We start from the raw sequence: 25,649 nt of genomic DNA on the forward strand, positions 1-25,649 counted from the left end.
ATCTGTATCCTACCAGGTCTCCACAAGTCCTTCCCGTCCCTGGCTAGTTTAGTCATATAATTCTTTTGAGTTTCCTAAGTCAAGCTTCTCCTTACCTGTGAGTTCTCCTAACATACCTGTCCATCCACCAGGTCTCAGGAATGCTTTCTGCAGTTATGATGACTCTTAATATCTTGTTCTTTCCACAAACAACTTGATGACATTTAGTTGTGTGTCGTATGCAGGACTGCCTGTTTGTGTAGGCCAGAGGTTGATTCTGGGTGTCTCCCTCAATTGCTATCCACTCGGAGGGTAGCTGTTGTACTGAGGGCTCTGGGATTTGGCTAGTCCAGCTGGGCAGTTTGCCCCAGGAATGGCTCCTTGTCCACCCCCAAGCAATGGAATCACATGCAGACAGCCATACCTCTCACCGATTTACTTAGGTTTTTGGGAACCTGAACTCTGATCCTGAACAGCAAACTTTATGTCCACCAAGCCACCTCCCCCGCCTGCATTTAGTTTTTATTAGATAAACTCCCCAAAGTCAGCTTTGCCACTGGATTCTCAGCACCCACACATGGCAGGCATAGAGGTACATTTTTTTCCACTAAACAAATACACAAGTATTTGTCTTCTTAAACTGCATGAAAACAAGGCCCAAATCCCTTAAGTGAGTTGCTGGGACAGGAACTACAATCAGCACAGATTGGGGCAGTAATGAGGGCCAGAGCCTTTAACCTACATGGCATCTTCAGATGCAGCATGAGACAATGACCACATACTGGTACTATGTTCTTGGATTTCAGAACCATAAGACAAACTTTCTGAGACAAACTAAAATTTTAACCTCAGGATCTTTTCTTTTCTTTCCTTCCAGGCAGGGTTCTATGTAGCTGAAGCTAGCCTTAAACTTCTGATCCTCCCACCCCAACCTTCCAAGTGCCAGGGTTACACCATATTCAGTTCACACTCATTTATGTGCTATTGCTGATTGAACCCAGGATGTCATGCATGTTAGGCAAGCATTCTACCTGCTGGGCTACATCTCCAGTCCTAATTAGAGGTATTTTGGTATGAGGAACCAAAGGAATATTTACTGAGTAAACAATTCCAACTCTTGTCTTCCTTTTTTTGTGTGTCCAGTTTTGCTTGAATGTAGATGAGTTGGTGCAAGAGAAAAGCCCCGAAACAACAGCCTGGAGTGATAGTACATACCTAGAATATTAGCCCTGGGGAGATGTGGCAGGAGGATCACTGAAGCCAGCCCAGGCTATGGAGTAAAACTCTATCACCCCTTTTCTGGTTTCCACAAGCACCTACACACAAGTTGTGTACATAAACTTGCGCGCGGATGCGCACACACGCACGCACACACAGACAGACAGACAGACAGACATTGGGAGGCTGGAGGTGGTTAAGAGCACCCAATTTCCAGCACCCACATGGCAGCTCACAACCATCTGTAATCCCAGTTCCAGGGGATCCAACACATTTGCAGTTACCAATACACATAAAATAAATTATTAAAAAAATAAACAACACCTAATATGGAGAAGTTGGGCATGGTGGGCCACGTGCTTAACTTCAGCACTCAGGATTTAGTTCAGGTGGATCTACTTCAAGGCCAACCTAGTCTACAGAGTGAATTCTAGGGTGACCAAGGCTACACAGAAAAACCCTGTATCAAAGAATAATAATAATAAAAAAGAAACAAAGTCCAACCGCGAGGGAAAGGGAATGCTTTTGAAAAAGAGAGAAATAAGTTAGCTTTATGCATTTCCTTTCTTGTTTCTTGGTGAGCAGCTTTTTCTAGGTACCTCACCTCAGATTTTGACAGCCTTGAGTTAGAGGACACCCTGAGATCCTAAAAGTAACACACCACTACCACCCTCTACTAGAATTAGCTTACCTGTATTGGAAGGCTGAATGAATTTTCCAGGGACCAAATACTATCTAGATTGTTCCTCAAAGCTCTTAAAATTGCTGACCTCATTTATTGGGGGTGGGGGGGAGAAATCAAGACAGAAAATTGCCTTTAGGAACACTTTTACTTGGAAAATTACAACACTAGTACAAGTCAAGTCTTACACATTTAACATTTGCTTGTTGAAAGCAATTCATAATATCAAAATTAATCATGTTTTACTTTTTCTTCACAAGAACACAAAAATGAAGGGAAACTTAAAACAGAAAATTTAAAAAGGTAACACAACTTTTCTTTTAGTAGTCCTTGGGTAGTTATGACAGAAGACTTTCCATCCTTTGTTTCTTTGCATGGAGACCTTGATCCAAAGTCTTATTTGTTTCTAATATCTGCTTCTGCCTCCCCCTCTATCAGATCGGCTCCCTCCACGGCCACCTCCTCTTGGCGCTCCTCGGCTTGAACTGCTGTAGGAATCACGTGGAGGAGGGTACCCCCTTTCCATAGAAGGGGGAAGCCCTCGTTCTTGTCTGCCAACTCGATCACGGCCACTTGAGTAGAGATCACTTCTGCTGCTTGAGTAACTGTCTCGACTTCCACCGTAGCCATCACGTGAGCTGCTGTAATCATCATAGCGACTGCTTCCTCCATAAGATGGTGGTGGCCCTCGTGTAGGGGGTGCACTGCGTGAGTTTCCATAACTCTCATATGAATCTCTGTAGGAACCTCCACTTGGATGATCTGAATAGTCACGATCCCGACCATATCCATCTCTATCACCGTAGCCTCTTGATGGATAGTCATCACGGGAACTGGAATGACTGTAATCACGGTAAGTATAATCTCTTGGTGGCGGTGCATAATCTCTGGTGTCTCGGGAGCTTGGGTAATCTCTGCTTGAATAGCTATCTTTTGTAGAATATCCATCATCTCTTGGGGACAAATAAACATCTCTGCGAGATGGCAGGGGTTCCCTTCGTGGTGGACCCCCGTAGCTATCTCTTCCACGGGACACTGGTGTTCTTCCGCCCATTCCACTGCTGCTTCGAACTGGTCCGGAAGGTGTTGATCTTTTAGGAGGGGGACCCCCGCTTCGTGGTGGTGGTCCTCTCTTTACTGGAAGTGGTCCCCTGGAAGAACTCATGTTAAAGTTCATGGAATAACCACCATCATCCATGTATCCTCCACGTGAAGGGGGTCCCCTAGTTCCTCCACTTCCTCCTCGAAGACCTCTGGGAGGGCCCCTGCTTCTTGGAGGTGGAGGTGGTCCACGCCTGCCACTTTCAAAAGATGGTTTGGTAGCTTGCTCCACCTTGATGGCTTTTCCATCCAAGGACTTTCCATTCATATCTCTAGCTGCATCTTTAGCATCTGCTGGGCTTTCGAAGGTAACAAAAGCAAATCCTCTTGATTTGTTGGTTTCCCGGTCTTTCATCAAAAGTATTTCCACTATTCGTCCATACTTGCCAAATACTGCTTCAAGGGCTTTCTCATTTGTTTCTGTATTAAGCCCACCAATGAAGAGCTTTCCTGGGCGATCTGCTTCAACCATCTTGCCTTCCAGCTGAGAGTCGGAGGGGACGTGAAGGTCTCAAGCTCCTCCTACAAGCTCGCCAAATCGGCCTTCCAAGTAGCTCACCGGTGACAGCTGCTGGGTCTCAGAACAGAACAGAAAAGCCACTAGGACTACTGCACACGAGCACCTGTGAATATTATTGTATTAGTTTCCTCAGGCTGCTGTAACAATGCATTGCGAAAGGGCTGGGGGTGGGAGGTGTGTTATAAAACATTGATTTTCTTACAGTTCAGGAAGTCACGAAGTATGAAGGTAAGTTTCTATCAGAAGCCTTAACAAAAATCTGTACCATGACTCCCTCCTAGCTTCCAGTGGTTGTCAGTAATTCTTAGACTACTTTGGCTTATAGATATCTCAATCTAGTTCCTCTCTCCACCCTACGTGGTGCTTACACTCCACCTGCACACCTTTGTATGACATTCAGAAGAACTGCAGCTTTTCATACCTATCAACATCTGATTTCTACAAGTCACCTTCTGAGGTCATGGGAAAACGTGTCTTTTACAGGGGATGGTACTCCAGTTAAGTTGGAGAAAGGATATAGGCTCATAAACTTAATCTAAATGAATATGACCCATTATTCTGGACTATCTGGTTAGGCTTTAAATCCAAGGACAAGTATCTTTTAAAGATACACACAGAAAAAAGGTAATGAATGCTCAAGGATGCAGAGAGCAGCCACTTGAAACATATGGAGGGAGATGTGATGCCTAACCAGGTCGAGACTGGAGCATCAGAACCTAAATCAAGGAAGCCAGGGAATATTAACAGCCACAAGAAGCTGGAAAGAGCCTTTAGAACACATGGCCCTCCAATATCTCCATTTTGGATTTCCTTATTCTGCAACAGTAAAACAACATGTCTATTGTCTGAGTATAGCTAACTCGGGGAGGGGACTATTTGTTATAGCAGCCCTAGCAAACTAATACAGTCCTTGACAATACAATTCACAAAACTACGGTTAAAATATTCTATGAATTAAGATTTTGTTCTAAACAGGTCAAAATCTCTAGAAAGACTCTGTGAGCAGCCTTACTTAAGCAGCACTATCTGTGATGACCTTTTGAGTATTCGATGACTGAGGCAGATTTTTTTTTCCTTTTGAACCAAGCAAAATTACTGAAGAAAATTATGTTATAAATTTTACTTCCTAGAACTCCACTTACCTTGTGACTGTCTTATAATAAGCCTTTATCACATTTCATGTACTTCTTTTGCCTGGTAAATTGTTTAATGTCTCCCTATTAAGTTCTTTTTATCTTGAGATTAGCTTTTCTTCATGCTGCCTGATGCGTAATTACCGAGCAGTGGGGGCTGTGCAACTGAGAACTGATAGCACAACTGCTTAAAGCAGCTTAGTTTTTGGATAGCGAGTCATGTCAGCAAGATAAAGTTAAATAGAGCAAATTGCACGCCGAGTCTCTTTCAAGCTTTGAATGCATTCAGAATGAAAGTCTGGTACAATCCCTTTCGAACGTTACGTTCCATAGTAAACTATTCAAGTAGCTGATACCAGGCTGCTTCAAAATGTCCCACAATACTTTGTTCCTTTCTTTCTTTGGGTGCATAAAGAGGAAGGGTTGATGCTCGGAAGACCATTCGTGAAACTATGTCATAGATTCGCCAAAATGCAATGCAAGAAACCGAGGGTTGGGGGAGGGGGCGGACATCAGACCCTCCACCCTGGATCTGGCCCTCACTGCTTTTGTTCTGAGTTCCTGGCCCCCTCTCAGTTGTCCTGTTGCTTTAGTGGTTCGGGGTCAGGCAAAGGCCCGCACCACGCGGCCTCCGGAATCGCCCGCCCACGCGCGGCACACGGGTGGGGAGGAGCCTGGGTCGCTCTCTCACCGCCCCCCAGGGAAGATTTGCCCCATCCCGGCCGTCCTCCCCACTCCCGAGGCGGGTTTTGGCCGCGGAGGCGGTCGGGCAGAAAGGCCCGGGCAGGCCACCGACCTGGCGGGAAGGCCCAGCCCGCCTTCCCCGCCTTCCCGCCGCCGCCGCTGCGGGAAGGCGGGGGGCCTGCCGTCCCGGACGTCTGCTCGGCCACCGATTTTCAACCTACCCACGGGGCTAACGCTTCCCTAACTAGGAAGCCGCTTTCCCGCGCCGGTCGCCACACGCGTCTGCCGCCGCCGCTCCCGCCGAGAACCAGAGGCCGCGAATGGCTTCCCCTCCCCCCGCGCAACGTCAACGCGACGTCGGTCGTCGCCGTAATGTCTCGAGTATACGCGCATAGACATAGCAGGCATTGGCGCGCGCAGCCGCCGCCACGGCGCAGCCCGGTACCGGCCCAGCGCACGCCGCGGGTCTCTCGGGCTCAGGGCAGAGTGAGAGACGCTCTCTGCAAGGCATGTCTCGGGGCTCGGGCCGCCGTCAATATAGCTTTACTGCAGCGACACCCATGATGAGGCTGGGCGTCTGGGGCGCCTCATCCCTCTCTCCCACTGCGGGCCTCCCCAAGCTTGGCCGTGTATGCACGGCGGCGGGTCCTGTTAGTGCAGCCCGTGACTCGTCTCACTTGCGTGCTCCTGGTGTGCCTCCGTTTTACGTCCCCTGCGCCCTGGTCCTCGGCGGGTGGGCGCGTCTATTCTGAGGTGCGTGGTAGTGATGGCGGCGCTCAGCGAGGCTTTCCTGTCACTGGGTACTACTACTCCCAGCCCGCCTCGGAGCCGCCCGAGCCACCCCTCGGTCTTTAGTTTACGAGTGGCAATTTGACTTGCTCTGCTGCATGTCTGGAGGGATCGAGGAAAGTGTGGAGACGCCCCGGGGATTTAGGGATCGCAGTTTGGAAAGCAAGCCAGCCAAACAAATAAACAAAACCCACCCGCCCTAACAAATATGAGGCTGCTGGAGAGGGCGAGGAAAGAATGGTTCATGGTCGGGATAGTGGTGGCGATCGGCGCCGCTAAGCTCGAGCCGTCGGTCGGAGTGAACGGGGGTAAGTGCCGCACCTCCGCCGGCTGCAGCGCGCCGGCTCCCACTTCTGAACTCGTCGGCGAGTCCCCGGGAGGAGCGGCCGCCCTGGCTGCGGCACAGCCCTCTGTCTCGCAGCGGGAGAGAGGGGGGCTTTTAGCAGGTTCTTCTCACTTGCTAGCCCAGGAGGGAATTAGGAATGGGGCAGGGGAGTGGGAGTGCAGGTTGCCTTTTCTGCGGGCAATCAATGACTTCTGCTCAGTGCCGGAGTGAGGGTACAGAAACTGAAAGTTACTCCTCTCGTTCTTAGTAGCATCCCATCCCAAGGGACTATAGGTTGCCAGGAGTTCTTTATCTATCCTGGAATAGACCTCATTATCCAGTCTATTTCCGACTCCTCCCTTTTGCCGCCCCCCCCCCCCAAAAAAAAGTCTGTTGGAGAGAAAGGGGTTTGGGGGAGATTATTGGCGGGAGCGGCGGATAGGAGAAAAAGGAAAAAAGGATACCCTTGCTCCAAACTTCAATTTTTAGTGTGCCTTAGTTGCTGACTAAAACTCCCAATTGTACTGACACGTTGCACTCTTTCCTTACGGGACACTACTTCCGTGTGCTGCTGGGCTGCCGTTACTACAGCAGCCGTCCAACAGTTGCAGACTGTGTTAGACTATGCACACTGTATGTTTTGGCAGGGAAGTGTGGATGGGTTAAAACCTCCGCTCCAATCTCTGAATAGTAGGAGCTTTGTAATGTGACCTGTGGACACTGGTGGGAACATGGGACGTGTCACTGGCGTTTTATACCCTCTCCCCCACCTTCAGACAACCTTGTTCTGCTTTTCATAGATATTAATTGAGTTTCTTCAGTTCATATGTTTTTGACCTCATGAGTTAGGTTCCAGGTTTATTGGCAGATCGAATATATCAACCATGCAATGGACCCAAATAAGGACAGAAGAACACACAGTCTTTCCCAAGTAGGAGGTGCCCATGTAGATATTTGAAATTTTACCTTGTTATTAAAACCTTACAGAAGTGAATGGATGATCTCTCTGAATAGTGTTTTTTCTTTCCCCAGCCCTAATTTCTCCATTTAGAGTAACTTCTGGAATCGTTTGGATTGAATTATTTAAACAGTGATTTCGATAGGAAAGCTTTCTATATTTAATTTTTTCCCCTTTAAATTTAACATATTTTAAAATTTAAATGCAACATAGAGTATGTATAGTTACCAGTTAGTTTTAGAAACAACCTTTCTGTGAGCCTTTGGGAAACTGTTAAGTTGGGATTTTGAGTTCAGTCAAATGAAGGGGGAATCTCTTGTTCCTGGAGCTGGGAGAAGTGACATGCTCCTGTCTTTGAGGCTACTTACGATGCTCCACTGTACTGGTTACAGTGAGGCTAGATCTCTGCTCAGCATTGAGATGGAGTTCCTGCTGACGTGTGTGGCCTATAGCCCCGCATGTCTGGGTTTGCCAAATGCCTTTTCCCTTGCCTTCCCCAGTGCTGAGTGGACAGGAAGGTTGCTGATGGTGAATCAGTTCCCTAGAGTTTCTTGTTCTGGCAGATACAAGATGGACTCTGTGAGCTCAGTTGTTCCCTTGGATTCTGCTTATTGAACTTTTTTACACTATTGTGTCTTAGAAATACTGTTTCATTTTCCAACAATCCTTATGGTAGTATTATAGGCTTTTTTTTTCTTCGTGGGGGTGGTGCACAGCTTTAATCTCAGCACCAGGAGGCAGATCTCTGAGTTCAAGGCCAGCCTGGTCTACAGAGGACAGCCAGGGCTACACAGAGAAACTCTGTCTGGAAACCCCCAAACAAATAAATCAATAAGCAAACAAGTAAATAAATAAAAATCTAAGAAGTAGGAGCAGGATAAATATTTCCAGCTAGAAGTAACTTATAAAATAATTTAAATCAGCATGCCACTTTATGTTTTGGTTAGATTATTGGGGTATGAACACAGGGTCTTGGCATACACATGTTAAGCACATGTTCTACCTATAACCACACCCCCATCCCACCCCAACCCCCAGTGCTGGTTTTGTAGATGTTGAGGCCTGACCACATCAGAGGTTAGTTAGGGAACAATGGAAACCAGGGCTTTCTCTTTTATAATAACAGTGACAAATACCTATAATAACAGTTTTGGTAAAAACAGAGAGAGAGAAAGAGAGAGAGAGAGATCACTATAAAGAGATAAAAGGCTCTGGAATAAAAACATTTCTATACTCTAATTAGCTAAATATTAGACAACAACTCTTCCTGTGTTTCTTCTAGGGCTCTTCCTGTATAAAAATTACTTGTCTTTAAGAAGAGTCAAATGACTGGAATTTTCTGTGTAGGTTGTTAGGTTGGTTGAGAGCTTTATATTCTGTGACCATTTCAACTGGTGGTCTGACCTGTAAAGCCTGTTCAATAAAAACAAAACTCAAAACAATCTCGAGCCACACTTTCAGCACACCCCTAAACAACAACAACTGAAGATTTAGAGTAGAAGGGTCACTGCAAATATTTCTCTCATGTACTTCTTATAGTCCCCTAAAGCGCTTCTTGAAGTTACTGCATGATGGAAAGGTGATTTAATTTTGTTTTTGTTTTATTGAGACAGGGTCTCTCTAGACCCCTGGCTGACCTGGAACTTGCTGTATAGACCAAACTGGCCTCAACTCAAGAGAGATATGCCTGCTTCAGCCTCCCAAGTGCTGAGATTAGAGGGAGTTGTGTGCCACCACACCTGGCTGGAAATGTGATTTTAAGATGTTTAATCAATTAATTAATTTTGTGTGTGTGTGTGTGTGTGTGTGGTGCATATGGAGGTGGGAGAACAACTTGTAGGAATCAGTTCTCTCCTATGTGGGTTCTGTGGATTGACAAGCACCTATACCCGCAAAACCCATCTTGTCAGGCCAGGAATGCTAATTTTTAAATGCATACACAGTAATAGACGCTCCTACACGTTCTTTTATTTTATTTAATTTAGTTAATTTATTTATTTAATTATTTTCGAACAGTGTCTCATTTAATTTAGCTCTGGCTGCCCTGGGACTTGTTGTGTAGCCCAGGCTAGCCCCAAACTCATAGAGATACACCTGCCTCTGACTCCTAAATGCTGGGATTAAAAATATGCATCTCTATGCCTAGCCTCTGCCCTTTTACTTTTTATTTATTTTTAATTTTTTTTTTTTTTTGTTTTTTGTTTGTTTTGAGCCAGGGTTTCTCTGTATAGCCCTGGCTGTCCTGGAACTCACTCTGTAGACCAGGCTGGCCTTGAACTCAGAAATCCACCTGCCTCTGCCTCCCAAGTGCTGGGATTAAAGGTCTACCCCCAACCCCCTACCCCAACGTTTTAAAGAGAAGTATTTGGTTCTTTTCATTTTACTAATAAAATACTTACAGCACCTTATTTAGTTTCATGCTTTGATGACTGAACTTGGGCTTTTTTCGTTCATTTTGTTTTGTTTTCTCGATGTTGTGTATGGAACCCAGCTTTGTAGATGGGACTCTGTACCGGAGCTTCCTTGCTCCTTTGCAGTCCCCTCCCCAAGCCACAGTCAATTGGTAAAGCCGCCTGGAAGGGGATTGATGTGCATGCCCTGCCCCCTTAGACTGTTTTAGTTGGTGCTTGGAGGTGAGCTTGAGGAGGCTTCTGGGGCTGCTGGAGTTCTTTAGCATTACAAAAGAGTTCCTCCTTTCTTCCCTTTAAAAAGACTGGGCAAGCAGGCCAGGTGACACGCCCCTTTAATCCCATGCCTGGAGGCAGAGGCAGGTAGATCTCTTAGTTGCAGGCCAGCCTGGTCTACAGAATGAGTTCCAAGACAGACAGAGCTCTTATTGAGAGACACTGTCTCAAAAAGCAAATGGCAACAACAAAATAAAGAGAACCGCTTCTAGACAGAGGTCAAAATGAGTTCATTTTCTTAGGGGCCTGTTTTTGTGTCAGTGGGTTTATTACATATTTGAATTATTTAAAGGTAAAGGAAAACAACTATTGAGCTTTATAAAGGTCTGGATCTTATTGTTTTGGTGACCTGGGAGATATAATTATTAGTTTGGAAAGTGACAAATTTGTACCCTAGTGTCAGCTCATTCCTCTTAAGTATTTGCCTAGCTAGCTTTTATTTTGTCGTGGGTGACCTCTAGTCCTAAAGAGTTCCAGAGAGCTGCCTGTGTGTCTCTTTAATCCAATCTCCCTTTCTCCTTGACCTGTAACCTGTAAGTTATCTTGGAATAGCCTCACTACATTTCTTGATTTAGAATTACCATCTGCATCTAGTATAACAAAAGTTATTGTGACTTGTCTCTGGGATTTGAAACAATGAAAATTCAAGATTGGATGACTGAATGGAACAACGCCATGTTACTACGTCCATATGTCTTTGGAGCCATCCCTGTCTTTTGCTAGCAACCATGTCACTGACTGTCCAACTCTTCCTCACTAGAAATTCTAGAGGCACCACTGGGCAGAGCCAGCCTGGACAAGGATAGGGTCTGAGAAAAAGTGAGACTCTGGGGATGGGAGTAAAAATAACATGACTTTTAAAATTCAGATAGAATTTCTGGGAGCAATCTACTTCTAAACTGAGTCAGACTTTTTGCCTTTAAAATCTGCTCCTTAACTGACCTCCCTAGTTGTTGTTTGTGCCAGGACACTGTTGAGACAGATATGCTCACGATTTGGACAACAGTGCAATGGTCACAAGTGGGATACCTGTCGTGCTTGTCTCTTGGAGCTCTGCTACCCCAGTCTCAGTTAAACGCTGTGTATTAATGCCAGCTATAGGAAATAGGTATTACAGTGTTTGAGGAATTGTTTGTTTTTTACCCATTGTTGCCTTATAAATATCTAAGACATTGGTGGCTTAACAAGTGTTTGTTGAATGAATAAATAGTGATTTCTTTCAGAGTTTGGTCATCTATCCATATGCTGAAAATATCAATAGAAATGGTAGAGGGTCTTGGGATTCTATGATTGTGAAATACCTATCTCTCTCTCACATACATCATTCATATATATGATATGATCCTGTTATTTCACTTGAAGCAAACTAGTCTAGCAACACATTGCCTAAGAAATACACCACAGTGATAGAAATTTACTCCCTCACAGTAGGCAAGAGTCCAAAGAGAAGGTGTTCTCTGGGGCTGTGGCTTTCTTTGCTTCTTGTAGCCAGTGGTGCTTGCTTTTGGCCTTCTGAAGGGTGTGGTATTATAATTCCAGTCCTTGCCCTGTCTTTACTATGTATCTGCATACAAATAGCCCTTTTAGAATACCAGACACTGAGGCTGCCTGCCTACTTGCTCAGTGGTAGAGTGCTTGTGTGAGAGAGAGCCTGAGTTTTACCCCTGGTACTGTAAAGCCAAGCACACAAGCAAGCATAATTGTTGGGTAGCTACTCTGTTGCAGTAAGACCCAATCTTAGTATCCAAATATGGTCCCACTCGTAGATTCTGTGTGGATAAGATTTTTAGGAATCCAGTACAGGAGAGCCACATAATGTATATCCCAGCTTCCCAGCCTGGGCACTGTTGAAATTTTGGATAGGATAGTTTGTTTGCAGGCGTTATTTTATCCTACCAGGAATGTCTAGCAGAATTCCTGGTCTCTATGAATCATGCCATCTTCATGGCTGACCACCAGAACTGTGGCACTCAGGTTTCCTGGCGTGGCTAGACATCTGGATGGTCTGTTGGGTGAGCGCTTTCATTCTTGTGGTTTGAGAATCATGTGCTGAACCAGAAAGCCTTGGTGCTAACCTTGAGAGCTTCTCTGCAGTAGGGAAGTATCTTAGGGAAGATGCTTCCCAGGGGGGAGTGGGCCACAAGGGTACAGCACTAATGGTGAAAGTCATTTTTGCTCACTTAGAGAGCCTTCTTTCAGACCAACTTACCTGCTACAGATACTCTAACAGTAACTCATTGCTCTCTTCTCAGGACCACTGAAGCCAGAGATAACTGTGTCCTACATTGCCGTCGCAACGATATTCTTCAACAGTGGACTGTCATTAAAAACGGAGGTACTGTCACCTGTGGCCCATGAGGAGCGGTGCAGAAATGTTAGCTTGTTCTGAGTGCTGAAGTTCCAGGGGCCTTGAGTGAGGCTGCTGACGGAGGCTCCACTGACAAGGATGACATGGATAGGGACAGGACCATCACTCTGCGTCTGCATGCAGGAGACTTCATGGGAGGGTGGAGGACCAAGATGTGGATTAGAATGACCATTGTGTTGTTGAGTTTTTTGTTTTTGTTTTTGATGACCAGTTCTTATTTTAATTAATTAATTAATTGATTAATTAGCTTTACACGCCTTCTACGGTTTCCCCTCCCTCCTTTTGTGGGTTCGAGTCAGACACGAGGTGGGACTTGAACCCACACTTTCTCCTCTTTTTCTAGTCCCCCCTCTCCCATCCACTCTTCCTTTCTCTTCAGAAAAGGTGGCCTCCCATGGATCTCAACTCCCTTGGGATATCAAGTTCCAGGAAGACTAGGTGCATCTTCTTCTCTAGAGTCTAGATGAGCGGCTCAGTGTGGGGAAAGGGTCCCAGAGGCAGGCAGTTTAGTCAGTGACAGCCCCTGCTCCCACTGTTAGGAGCCCCACATGAATACCAAGCGACACAACTGTAACATAGGTGTAGAGGACCTAGGTCAGTCCTGTGCAGGCTCCCTGGTTGGTTGGCAGTTCAGTCTCTGAGTCCTGAGGTTACTTGATTCTGTAGGTTTTCTTGTGGTGTCCTTGATTCCTCTGGCTCCTTCAATCCTTCCACCCCCTCTTCCACAGGATTCCCCAAGCTCCACCAAAGAGCATGCATGTGGGTTTGTATAATCTTGGTCCAGGGAGTGGCCTTGTTGGAGTGTGTATGCCACTGTGGGTGTGGGTGCCTGGAAGTATTCTGCAGTATTCCGCTGGCAGCCTGCAGATGAAGATGTGGAACTCTCAGCTCCTCCTGCACCATGCCTGCCTGGATGCTACCGTGGTCCTGCCTTGATGATAAGGGACTAAACCTCTGAACCTGTAAGCCAGCCCCAATTAATTGTTGTCCTTATAAGAGTTGCCTTGGTCATGGTGTCTGTTCACAGCAGTAAAACCCTAACTAAGAAGGGGCAGAGGGGAGGGGACTGGGAGTCGAGAAGAAAAGGGAAAGCTTTGCTTAAGATGTAAAGTAAATAAGTACATTGATTAAAAAAAAGTAAGCTGGGGGTGGGTGCTGCTTCTGGCTTCAGAGGCTGAGTCCATTATCAGTGAGGTCAGGAACTTGGCAAGACAGATAGGCATGGTGCTGGAGCAGCAGACAGACAGACAGACAGACAGACAGACAGACAGAAAGTATGGTGCTAGAGCAGTAGACAGGCATGGTGCTGGAGCAGACAGACAGACAGACAGGCAAGGTGCTGTAGTAGCAGTCAGAAAGACAGACAGGCATGATGCTGGAGCAGCAGACAGTCATGGTGCTGGAGCAGACAGACAGACAGGCAAGGTGCTGGAGCAGTAGTCAGAAAGACAGACAGACATGGTGCTAGAGCAGCAGACAGGCAGACAGACAGACAGACAGACAGTTATTATGCTGGAGCAGCAGGCAGGCAGACAGACAGACAGACAGATAGGCATGGTGCTGGAGCAGACAGACAGGCATGGTGCTGGTGCAGTAGCTGAGAGTTTACATATTGAGACAACTGCTGTGAGGCAGAGCGCTAACTGGGCATGCTTAGTTGAAACTTGGAACTTCAAAGCCCACCTATGGGCCATTCAAACCACCACACCTTGTATTTAGGATGCTGAGGTAGGGAATTATGATGAGTTTGAAGTTAGCCCAAGCTACATAAGACAACAAGAACCAAAAATCAAATATTTTTTCTTTTAAAAATTAGGTTTATTTTTCAGTAGTATATGTAAACATAAATTGTGAATATTGTGAATATGGTTTTGTTTTTTGTTTTTTTTTAGTTTTTTTTTGAGAGAGGGTTTTTCTGTATAGCTCTGGCTGTCCTGGAACTCACTTTGTAGACCAGGCTGGCATTGAACTCAGAAATCCAGCTGCCTCTGCCTCCCAAGTGCTGGGATTAAAGGCGTGAGCCACTGCCCGGTGTGAATGTGTTCTTATTACAGGAATGAACTAATGTACCCATCTCATATTTTTTCCTAAACTGGAGAAGGCTGCAGTGCGCCTGCTCTGCTTGAGTGCCCCAAGGCTCTTCAGGGATATATATGACTTCAGGTCCCTAAGGCTCATGGCCGTTGTGTGTCAACGTGACACAAACCTTATGGTATCTAGTCATATTGTTCTGACAACTCTGAACTACTTGTTAGACAAGCACATCCCAGTATTCTGATAGTTTGGTATTTTGACTGAGAAGTCCCAGTGTGGCACGCATGTAGATAATGGTGCCTATGACCCAGTCCTTGCTGACGTGGATATAGATTTGCAAACACATCTGTGCCAGGACATGGAATCCTTTGGTATGTGCCCAGGAACACTGCGGGGTCATAGGGAGTGTTTTGGTGTGGTCTGACTGAAGATTTTGCTGGTCACTTTTTGTTGACTTGACATAAACCTAGAGTCATCTGGAAAGAAGGAACCTTATTTCAAGTATTTTCTCCATCAGACTGCTTGTGGGCAAGTCTATGGGGGCATTTCTTGATTACTGGTTGAATGTGGGAAGGTCCAGCCCACTGTGGCTATGTCACCTCAGGTGGGCATGGGTGGTCTAAAAGAGCAAGCCAGTAAGCTGCTTTCCCATGCTGCCTTAGAGGTTCCCAGTTGAGTTTCATGGAAGCCTAGCTGAGATAACCCTTTCCCTCCCAAGCTGCTTCTGAGCATGGTGTTTATCACAGCCATAGGAAACAAACTCAGCGACTAAAGTTACTTAGGTACCTCCTTCTTTGGTCACGCTGTTTGTTAATAACATGAGAGATGAATGCTACCAAATTTTTCATTCTGAAGGTATCGGGCTTCTATAAATCTTTTAATTGGTTGCATTTTTTGATATACACATTCTTAGTGTGTAATGTTTACAACTGATAGATTTCATCCCAACAATTCTAAATATTCTCGCTAATTGGTTGCCTTCCTAAAGATAACTGATACAGGATGTATTTTCCCATTCTGTTAATTATAGGCCCTTTGGAAATGTTCTTGGTTAGAAGTAACCATTGTTAGAGGGAATTGGCTTTTTCTGTGAACACCCGAGTTCCACAATTGATTCTCAGTGTGGGCACAGGGAATACAAAATGGCCTTTGCTGTTCTGCGGTCCAGGCCGGAAATGACTTTGGGGTCTTCCTCTTGGCCATGGTTAATGCTTTGTGGAGCTGCTGCCTGACAAAAGTCCTCTGCCTGAGACATTGCCCTTACTATGTCCCCTGGTATCCATTTAGTGGCTACAGCTGTTATTTATGCCATGGGAAATCTGTCAAGAGACTTCGCATCTCTTACTCCTTAGCTTCTTACTTAATGTTATTCTGTAAAGCAACCAACTTGGTGCATTGTAAGAGCAGAGGAAGGAGGAATGTCACAGCTATCGGTGGCTCTCTAAGGACTGACTTGTGAGCACCTAGACCTTACCCAGCTAATTTGGATGTAATGATGATAGGCTTTGATCCTGTACTTTATTGTGCTATCTGAGTAGCCTTCAAAGCCATTTCCTCTATCAAAGACCCTTTCAAACTGTACAGCAGTCAGTCACTTTCAAAGTGTATAATGCTAGACCATCTAAGCCCTGCAGTTTTCATGGGCAGTCCAACAGTTAGGAAGTAGGAAGTAGTGGTTTGTAACTTATTTTTTACTTGATAATCCTAAATTGACTATGATTTTATGATCATTATTTTCTCTATTATTTGGTCCTAGAACAGTGTGCTTTTGTTCATTTAGATGGTGAGTTGCATCTTTCTGAAAGCCTTTGTCCTACTCAGCTTTGATTTACATTGAACATTTCATGGACTGTTACTCGTATATTGATTTAATGATGTGCAGCCTAAAATTAGCTTATATATTTATTTATTTTATTTTGTGTGTATATATTTGTTAGACGTGTGTGTTTGTGTGTGTGTGTGTGTGTGTGTGTGTGTGTGTGTTGGCATATGTGCATGTGGAGGCCAGGGCCAATGTCTGGTGTTCTCCGTTGCTCTCCACATTAGGTTTTGAAGGAGAATTTCTCACTGAACCCAAGTTCACCCCAGGCATCTGCCTGTTTACCTCTTTCTTCCATGTATTAGGAGATGCGCGCGCACGCGCACACACACACACACACACACACACACACACACACACACACACACGACTTACCATGCCCAGTATTTTGCATAGGTGATTCTATGTGTTGTGTTGATAAAAAGATAAGGGAGAGGAGGAATATGTTTTGGTGGACGTGTAGTCAGGGGTGGGGGAAGGGAGTGCCTTACGGGTTCATCCACAGGACGGTATAGTATAGATTAGAGTTTCCTCAGGGCATGGAAGAGGAGTTGAGAGAGTAGTGGAGACAGTGAAAGGCAGAGAGAGTAAATAGAGGACTAGAGGCCGGCCCTGAGCACATGGGGGCTAGGGGAAGGGGTGAGAGGACAGAGCAGGAGCAAGAAGGCAAGAGCAAGAAGCGGGGAGGCTGCACTGCAAGCAGCCCCTTTTATAGTGGGTCAGGCACACCTGGCCAGGTAACTGTGGGGCGGAGCTTAGGCAAAATGCTAACACTATGCTAATGCAAGCTAAATCATCAGTTTTATAACTGTTGGTTTCTAATTTTTGAAAACCTGTTGAAATTTTGGAAATGTTATATTGAAGTACAATGAATTTGACTCTAACTTTATGTTTAGCCAATGTAGTAGTTACTATTGCATCTCTGTGACCAAAAATTCCAGACAGAACAACATAGGGGAGGAAAGGCTTATCTGGGCTTCAGCCCCTTCTGCTGGGGAAAACAGTGAGGCAGGCAGCTCTGCGCAACCAGGGTGTGTGTGGAGGCCATTCACATCATGGAAGACCATCACAAAGCAGAGGCTGGGGGTGGCCCTGTGGGACAGAGTCACCTGGATTCCAGGGTGTCGTCCACCTCAAATGGCAAGCTCCAGGCTCAGTGAGAGACTGTCTCAAAAAGGAAAAAAATGTCGAAAGTGATAGGGGATGCCTGTGTATGGGCTGGGCACTGCACATGTTCATACTTGAATGACACATGTCCATGAATCCAACTTCAAGCTTACAGCGTCAAAGAACTTGTAATGGATTGTGGCAAGGCCAGTTTATTTAACCTTGGGCCCGAGTTGGGTAGAATGCACTGGTTTTCTTTATTTCTCTAAACTGAGGATGACCTTTGGAATTCTATTAGCCGAGGGATTGATGTGTGTGATTAACATATTTCTGCAGTCTAGTCCGAGTCCTGGTTTGAAGTATCTCTTGCTCCCTGAGGCCTGTTGTCGGCAGTGTGTGCTATGGAGTGTGGACTTGTGTGTAACTAAACAAACTGCCCCACAGAGCCATTTTTCAATGAATCATGGTGGTATATTCCAATATATGGCCTTAAATTTACATAAGTAAGTATGAAATAATGGTATTTGGGGGTTTATAGGGCTTATATGCTCTATATTTTCTGTTCCCTTGTTTTTATATGTATGTGTTCATATGTATGTTTGTGTGCCCTCGTGTGCGTATGTAGGCCAGAGGACAACTTCTGGTGGTATTCCTCAGCCGTTGTCTCTGAGCTCCCACCCCCTTTACTTTGTGACAAGGTCCCACTGGCCTGGAACTCACCAAACTGGCTGGTCAGTGCCACCCCAGGGGTCTGCTTGTCCTTTCTCTCTCAGTCTGGGCACAAGCTCATGATAGCATGCCCAGCTTTTTAAAGATGAGTTTTGGGGATCCAAGTCAGGTCTCAGTGCTTGCACTGGGGTGGTGTTGGGGGCCCAGGAAGTGGAACCCAAGGCCTTGTCTATAAATGACAGGGACTCTCCTACTGAGCCCCTCTCTGAGCCCCGTTTAGCGTTTCTTGAATGAAGGAACAAGTTGCCAGCTTCCTCCATAACTTGTGCCTGTGGTAGAGTGTGAGATCTCCTCCTTCATCCCCCTCAACGCGGTTAATAAATAGATCGTGACAACCAGTAGACTATAGCCTATTTCACATGTGCTAGCTTTTTTAAAAACAAAAACAAAAACACCTCTCTGCCAGACACCCGGGATACACCATCTAAAGGGAAGACTGATTTCTTTTGGCTCCCGATTTCATCGCCTTCAGTCTGTGCTTGGCTTCTTCCATTGCTTGGCCCGTGGTGAGGCTGGATATCATTGTGGTGTGGGAGCGACTCTTTGGCAGGGGCTGCTTGTCTCCATCAGTGAGGAAGCAGAGCAGGGAGGCATACCTCCTGTGACTACTTCCAGGAGAACTTCACCTCCTGAAGTTACTCAGTGACAGGGGCTGGGGATTCAGGACTTGTTCTGATTGTTTACAGAATTTGGGGCCAGCCTGAGCTACTTGAGACCTTGTTTCAAAACAAACAAACAAGCAAACAAGCAAGCAATCTGGCAAATAAATAGATAATGTATTGAATATTTCTAACCACTTTTGTCGTTTTTCTTCAAACTTTTATTTATTTATTTATTTATTTATTTATTTATTTATTTATTTATTTAATGTGAGCGCACTGTTGCTGTCTTCAGACACACCAGAACAGCATCAGATCCCCATTACAGATGGTTGTGAGCCACCATGTGGTTGCTGGGAATTGAACTCAGGACCTCTGGAAGAGCACTCAGTGCTCCTAACTGCTGAGCCATCTCTCCAGCCCCACTCTTTTTTTTTTTTTAAAGATTTATTTATTTATTATATGTAAGTACACTGTAGCTGTCTTCAGTCACCCCAGAAGAGGGCATCAGATCTTGTTACGGATGGTTGTGAGCCACCATGTGGTTGCTGGGATTTGAACTCCAGACCTTTGGAAGAGCAGTCAGGTGCTCTTACCCACTGAGCCATCTCACCAGCCCTCCAGCCCCACTCTTGTCTTTAGAATTAGTACCCAGAAACAAAATTTTGTTCAAGAGATTGCATTATTCTTGCAGTATATCCCCAACTTACTCTTTTTGAAACACCTGTCACAGATCTGTGCAAATGTTTTACTTGTTGCATTCTGGCTAAAAGTTTCTTACCATAATCTTTTAAGTCAGTTATCTGACATTTTGTCAGGAGCCTCTGAGCACACTGAACCATAGCTGCTTTTAGAAGTGGTGAGCATCTGTAAAGGGCTGGTGTCAGACCTTGTAAAAGTGTAACTTTGAAGACTGATTCACTGGACTATGCCTAGCTTTCTTTTCGGTCCGTCCAAGGACCTAGTGTGGTTCTGGTAGGCTAGGCACTCCCAGATTCCCAGAACCATCCATGCTTTTAGATACATCTTGGACCAAGGAGGAACAGGTGCAACTCCTGGTAGGGAGGTAGAGGTGGGAGCTGAAGGACAAGTGACTGAGGCAGTCAGTGGGTGAGTCTGCACAAGCCACTGTTTACAGACAGACTGATCAGGTCACAGTGCCCTTGAGGCTGAGGGTCTGCTGCACATTTTGAAACATGAAGACGAAAACGAGTGAGTCTGTGGCATCTTTGAATATGCCCAATGATCACTTGCAACCTTCTGTCTTATCCAAAGATACGTATTTTATTACTACTGTCCTGTATATGATGGGCGTGCATCAGAGCATGCCTGTGGAAGTCAGGACAACTATGGAAGTTGATTCTGTCTTTCCATTGTGACTCTAGGGATCCAATTCAGGTCACCAGGCATGTGCAGGAAATAAATCCTTTTATCTGCAGAGCCATCTTACTGACCCTCCCTTGCTGCTTCTTTCTCCTATTTGTTTTCTGTCTGACTTTTTAAGAATGGCTAGGCCTTTTCTACTCTTTTTCTTTCTATCCATTCATTTGTTCGTTTGTTTGTTTTTTTGAGTCAGGGTTTCACTATGTAGCTTTGGATAACCTGGAGCTCACTCTGTAATCCAGGGTGGCCTCAAAAATCATAAGGATCATTCTGTTTCTGTCTCCAAGTTTTAAATTCTTTTCAGGGGTTAAAAGTGTATGTTACCATGCCGTTACATACTTTCTGAATGTGTTGGGTTTCAGCAGAATAACATATAATATAAATATAAATGCATATATATATATATATCCGTGTTCGCACGTGAGTGTGTGCATACACATATTTGAATTGCAGCATTAATTATTCCATGAATTTTGGCTGTGAGACTCATAATAAGTTTACTATGTGTTTTTTCTTCTATTCTGTTTGGTTTGGTTTGGTTTTGTGACAGTGTCTCATATAGCCCAGGTCAGCTTCCATGTCACTGTATAGCTGAGAATGACATGGGACTTTTGGTCCTTCTGCCTCAACTTGCCAAGTATTGGGATTGCAGGTGTGTGCCATCATCATTCCTGGTTTATGTGGTTCTGGGAATCAGACTTAGGGCTTGTGCATGTCAGGCAAGTACTCCTCCAAGTGAGTGATGCCTGCAACCTAGCGTGCCTTTCTGTCTATGAAATTGCCCAGGCTTGAATGTACATCTCTTAGCCTTGTGGGGCAGCTTGTGCTGCCAGGGTAGAAGCAAACCTAGATTTGATGGGTAGTGCACCAGGAGTGGCCTTGGTCTGCTCTTCACTTCGTTCTGTTTCAGTCCCCTTAGCAGTATAGTAGGGGCGGTGCTCACCTCACAGGGCTGTTGTGGGAATTGGATGAGATAGCATGCATTTAGCTTAGCTCCAGGCATTGGCCATTTCACACACACAAAAAAAAATTTGACGAAGAATTGTAGTCAGAGCCGGTCGTGGTGTCGCACGCCTTTAATCCCAGCACTTGGGAGGCAGAGGCAGGTGGATTTCTGAGTTCGAGGCCAGCCTGGTCTACAAAGTGACTTCCAGGACAGCCAGGGCTATACAGAGAAACCCTGTCTCGAAACACACATACACACACACACACACACACACACACACACACACACACACACACACACAAAAGAATTGCAGTCAGTGCTCATCAGGGGAGGAACTCCTTGGAATATAAACTGTTATTGGAGAGAGTATTTTTTAGAAATTATTTGTAGATTTGGTGACATCTTCTCAAATGAAAATCTGATAAATTTCATACAATGACTAGAGATTAGTATACTTGGCTAAAATGTGCTAAGTCTTATGAAGTTTCTGAATTTTTTAATGTAATAGACATATATTCTATTTATGGCATCAACAGACTTTGGTCCTATTCCACTGTAATGCTAGTTAGCTTATGCTTTACTGACCGGAATGACCAGGAATGTATAGGTCAGAGCATGTTATATATTTGAAGGAAATAAGATAGCTTGGACATTTTATATAAAGCTATCTTGTTGCCATCGTCATGCTTTTCCTTATAGCCCAGCCCGTCTGTTATACCTGTGCCTGTAAAGAGCTAAGATTGGAACAGTTCAGCAGTGAACGCTCACGTGTGTGCCGTAGCTTTGCACACATTCCCTTTGCCGCGCGTTCTGACCTCGGCCTTTGCTTCCTTCCCCTTGCAGGAGCTGACCAGCGCACTGGTGCACCTGAGACTGCATCTTTTCATCCAAATCTTCACACTTGCCTTCTTCCCAGCAGCAATATGGCTCTTTCTTCAGCTCTTATCAGTCACATCCATCAACGAGTGGCTTTTAAAAGGGTATGTTTAAACCTTTTGACGGGAATTTTTTTTTAATGGGGCAGCTCTAGTGACATTGTTTCTATGGCAACTATAAATGAAAGGTCTTGTATGTTATCGGGAAAGGAGACCACTTTTTAAACATTGTCTGTTACAACAATGGTGTTTTGTCAGAGATTCAGGAGGGGCTTGTTTAACAAAGTAGACTTCTGGGTAATTTTAAAGGTGCCAGGATGGACACTTTCTGGGCATTTAAATGAGTGGCAGAGGATCTAGGGAGATGGCTCAGTGGTGAAGAGTGATGCCTGTCCCCCGAGGTTGGAGGAGGCAGTGGCAGGAGGGTCAGAAGGTGCTCAGGCTATCAGCTCAGTTCCAGGGTCGGTGAGAGACACTGCCTGAGGGAATCATGTGGAGACTGAGAGAACATTAGACCTAATATCCTCCTATGGTCTCTGGGCATGTGCAGACACGTGCACCCCACCCCCTTCACAGAAGTGGAACATTGGAAGATGTCTGCATGGGAATATAGGCTGTTAACTGGTGCCTTATCGTGGTTGTCTGTATCTTTTAAAGCACATGTAATGTCTACGTTTAAAATGCATAATAAAAGTTTATATGTGGGACAGAGACTTAGCTTTTCACTTGTTTTGGTTGATTTATGTTGATATAGGTGATTTAACAGCTATATGAGAATCTTTTCTTTCCTAAAAATTGTTACCATGTTTAATAAAAAGAATTTAGCGCTGGGCGTGGTGACACGCCTTTAATCCCAGCACTCGGGAGGCAGAGGCAGGCGGATTTCTGAGTTCGAGGCCAGCCTGGTCTACTCAGTGAGTTCCAGGACAGGCAGGACTACACAGAGAAACCCTGTCTCAAAAAACCAAAAAAAAAAAAAAAAAAAAAGAATTTAGCAATTGAAACATTAATTAAAATAGTTTAAAACTAACCTCACTTTGGCATCGTGTGTTAGCTTCTTAAAACACGAACCGCGGAGCTCAGAGGTTGCCCTCTGATCCTACCCCTGGCATATGTGTGGCTAGTAAAATTATCTCATAGTTTAGACCTGCTTTTCTCTGTATAAAATGAGGACATACTTTAATCACTTAATGATGTTTGCTGCATCAAATTTTTCCACCCATGGCCTGTTTAGCCCTACTGTGTGCCAGGGATTATTCTAGATGTTGGAGAAAGAATAGCAAGCAAAAGTGTAGTGGCCCAGTAGGGAGACTCAGTCAGGATGGACAGAATAAAAATGAGTGCTGCAGAGGTAAAGTGCAGCATGGGGGTTGGGTGGCAGGCTGCTGAGGAATGGTTTCTCCCCAGAGTTCTCGGGGAGAATGTTCTCTGTAAAGGAAGCAGCCAGGCAGAAACAAGTGTGCAGTGTCTCAGGTAAGTCCAGCAAAGCACCCCAGTGGGCCGGTCCTGCTTCTGTGCTGGAAGGACAATGAGATGTGGAGGTGTCGGGCACACGGGGGCTGGATGTGCAGTCTTCCCAGCCTTAGTGCAATGCGGAGACTTTATCCTGGGAGCTGCAGGCCTGGACGGAAGGAGCTTGTGCTGTGAGACTTGTTTGTATGGAAATCTTCTGGCTGTGCTGTGGATGGTAGGGGAGCTGAAACTGGGAAGTAGTGTGGAGGCTAGTGGGATGTGGGAGTTCCGCAGAGAAATGTATGTGGAAGGACCGAATATAAGTTTTTAAGACCTCTGTCTTGGGAGTTGTAGCAGTCACCAGGAGATTGGACTTCAGGACTGAGCCGCAGGGTCAAGGCAACTTTATTGACTGAGCCAGGAGTAGAGAGGGGGATTAGGAGTGCACTTTCACTGGGAGAGGTAAAATGTCACGTGACAAAACGATGTCATTTCAGAGCAATGATGTACTTCTGGGTACTGAGCATCTGCTGTCCATGGGGCATGGAAGAAGTAGGAAGATGTTGTTTTATTTCTTTTTAGGAAACTTCCAATCTAGTTGAATACATACAACATATATATGCTATTTATGTGTGCTTCTGTGTATCTGCTTATCTATCTATTTATCTATCTATGGTTAATGATAATACATATCAGTTAAAACTCAACAGCATGTGTGTATGTTTAGAATAGAGGGCTTCATAATGAGGCATTTGTGAGAGACATAAAGTTTCTTTAGGATCAGCTCAGTAGACCTGGAGAATCTTGGACTTGAAGCTGTAGCTGAGAACTCAAGGGAGAGAGCTAAACAGAGAGAATTAAGAATCAATGGTGGTCATCAGAACAGAGCAGTCCATGGCATGAGGATATTGTATGAGGAAAGGAACATTTGTCATGTGTGTGCTAGGTAGAGCAGGTGGTCCCATCACGCCCACCCTAGGGTGGTAAGTGAGCCCAAACTTACTGCCTATCATTTAGGTAAATCTCTTCTTACATCCCTTTGTTCCCCCTTAGCGTCCTGGCTTTAAGTAGAAACTCTGGTGTCTTTGTGTTCTGATTTGTTCTTCTGTTGCTGTGATAAACACCATGACCAGTAGCAACTTGGTGAGGAAAGGGTTTATTTGATCCTGTACTTTCAGGTAACAGTTGGTTACTGAGGGAAGTCAAAGTGGCAGCTCAAGTCAGGGACCTGGAGGCAGGAACCGAAGCAGAGGCGTTAGAGGAATGTGCTTACTGGCCTGCTCTCTGACTTAACCTTTCCTACTCAATGCGGGCCCACTTGCCTAGGGATGGTGCTGCCCACGATGGGCTAGGTTCTTCTACATCAATTAGTAATCAAGATGATGCCCCACAGACAATGCTATAGGCCAATTCCTCCATTGAGGTTCCCTTTTCCAAGGTGACTTTAGTTTGTGTGAAGTTGACAATAAAAATGAGTCAGTTCAGTTAGCTTGAGGGAATACAAAGTCTACCTCAGAATTACAGGAGACTAGAAGTGAGGAGCAGAGTGGCAGTAGAAGCACTCAGTAGTGCGCGAGTGTGAGCTTCTTTATAAGTAGCACATGGAGTCACAAACTACTCCAAATTTCCAAGTAGATCATGAGGTGGAAACTAGCTCCCATGATACATTCAGAGAGAAACTGACTTTCTAGAAACAGAATGCATGAATTCTGGAGCTCTATAGTCTAGCTCAGGGATTATCATTAATAATAAGGCATATGCCAGGCAGTGGTGGTGCACACCTGTAATCCTAATATTCAGGAGGCAGAGACAGACAGACCTCTGGGAGTTCAAGTTTTGGTCTACAGAGCTAGTTCCAGGACAGCCACGGTTACACAAATAAATCCTGTTTTGATACACCACCACCACCACCACCACCCAAAAAACTACTTGTAATGTTTTGTTAGCATAATACTAGCGAGGCTAAGGCAGGAGGATTGGGAATTTTAGGTTATCTTGGGTTACGTAGTAAGTTCAATATAGTCCCTGAGCTGCGCACCACAAAACTGCTGGCCCACAAAAGCCATCAAAGTGGTGGCAGATCCCTCCTTCCTGCCCCAGCCTATGGCTTTGGCAGTAAAATATTCCCCAGGAGCTGTCAAAATGGCGGCATCTCTCAAAGTGGCAGCACCACAACACCTCAGCCTGCAGCTGTCACAGGACCTGCAGGATCCGTTCAAGGGGATACACCACCTTTCTTGCTTCCGTAGAAGCTGCTCCTCAGG

At 45.3% G+C, this 25,649-nt stretch overlaps 2 protein-coding genes across 19 annotated transcripts in view; one reads left to right on the plus strand and one right to left on the minus strand.

Moving 5' to 3' along the window:
* Nucleotides 1-2,008: 2,008 nt before the first annotated feature.
* Rbmxl1 (RNA binding motif protein, X-linked like-1) lies at nt 2,009-5,668 on the minus strand. Of its 4 annotated transcripts, none has more exons than NM_001252089.1 (2): nt 5,539-5,668; nt 2,009-3,557 (listed from the first exon to the last, which is right to left on the minus strand). In NM_001252089.1, exon 2 carries the CDS (start codon nt 3,450-3,452, stop codon nt 2,286-2,288), a length of 1,167 nt encoding a protein of 388 aa, NP_001239018.1. In that variant the 5' UTR covers nt 3,453-3,557; nt 5,539-5,668; the 3' UTR covers nt 2,009-2,285. The 4 variants fall into 4 exon arrangements, with proteins under 4 accessions (NP_001239018.1, NP_033059.2, NP_001345904.1 ...); NM_009033.2 differs by having other exon boundaries at nt 2,009-3,603; NM_001358975.1 differs by lacking the exon at nt 5,539-5,668 and adding an exon at nt 4,643-5,308.
* Nucleotides 5,669-6,062: 394 nt separating this feature from the next.
* Slc10a7 (solute carrier family 10 (sodium/bile acid cotransporter family), member 7) overlaps nt 6,063-25,649 on the plus strand; it is a 224,690-nt gene continuing 205,103 nt past the window's right edge. For 9 of the 15 annotated variants that reach the window (XR_878921.2, XR_003947353.1, XR_387783.2 and 6 more), the window contains exons 1-3: nt 6,063-6,414; nt 12,326-12,408; nt 21,902-22,038. Coding sequence is in view for 10 of the 15 variants with exons in the window: in XM_006531488.2 (XP_006531551.1) it covers nt 6,315-6,414; nt 12,326-12,408; nt 21,902-22,038 (320 nt within the window). In the remaining 5 variants the exon portion in view is untranslated. The remainder of the gene's footprint in view (nt 6,415-12,325; nt 12,409-21,901; nt 22,039-25,649) is intronic. The other 6 variants (NM_029736.2, NM_001282108.1, NM_001009981.2 and 3 more) reach the window with 3 other exon arrangements.

This window comes from Mus musculus, chromosome 8 (assembly GCF_000001635.26).
Source record: "Mus musculus strain C57BL/6J chromosome 8, GRCm38.p6 C57BL/6J".
Lineage (NCBI taxonomy): Eukaryota > Metazoa > Chordata > Mammalia > Rodentia > Muridae > Mus > Mus musculus.

Excerpts from the sequence above, each read along its gene's own strand:
- Rbmxl1 (NM_001252089.1), bottom strand. The coding sequence starts at position 3,452 with ATGGTTGAAGCAGATCGCCCAGGAAAGCTCTTCATTGGTGGGCTTAAT.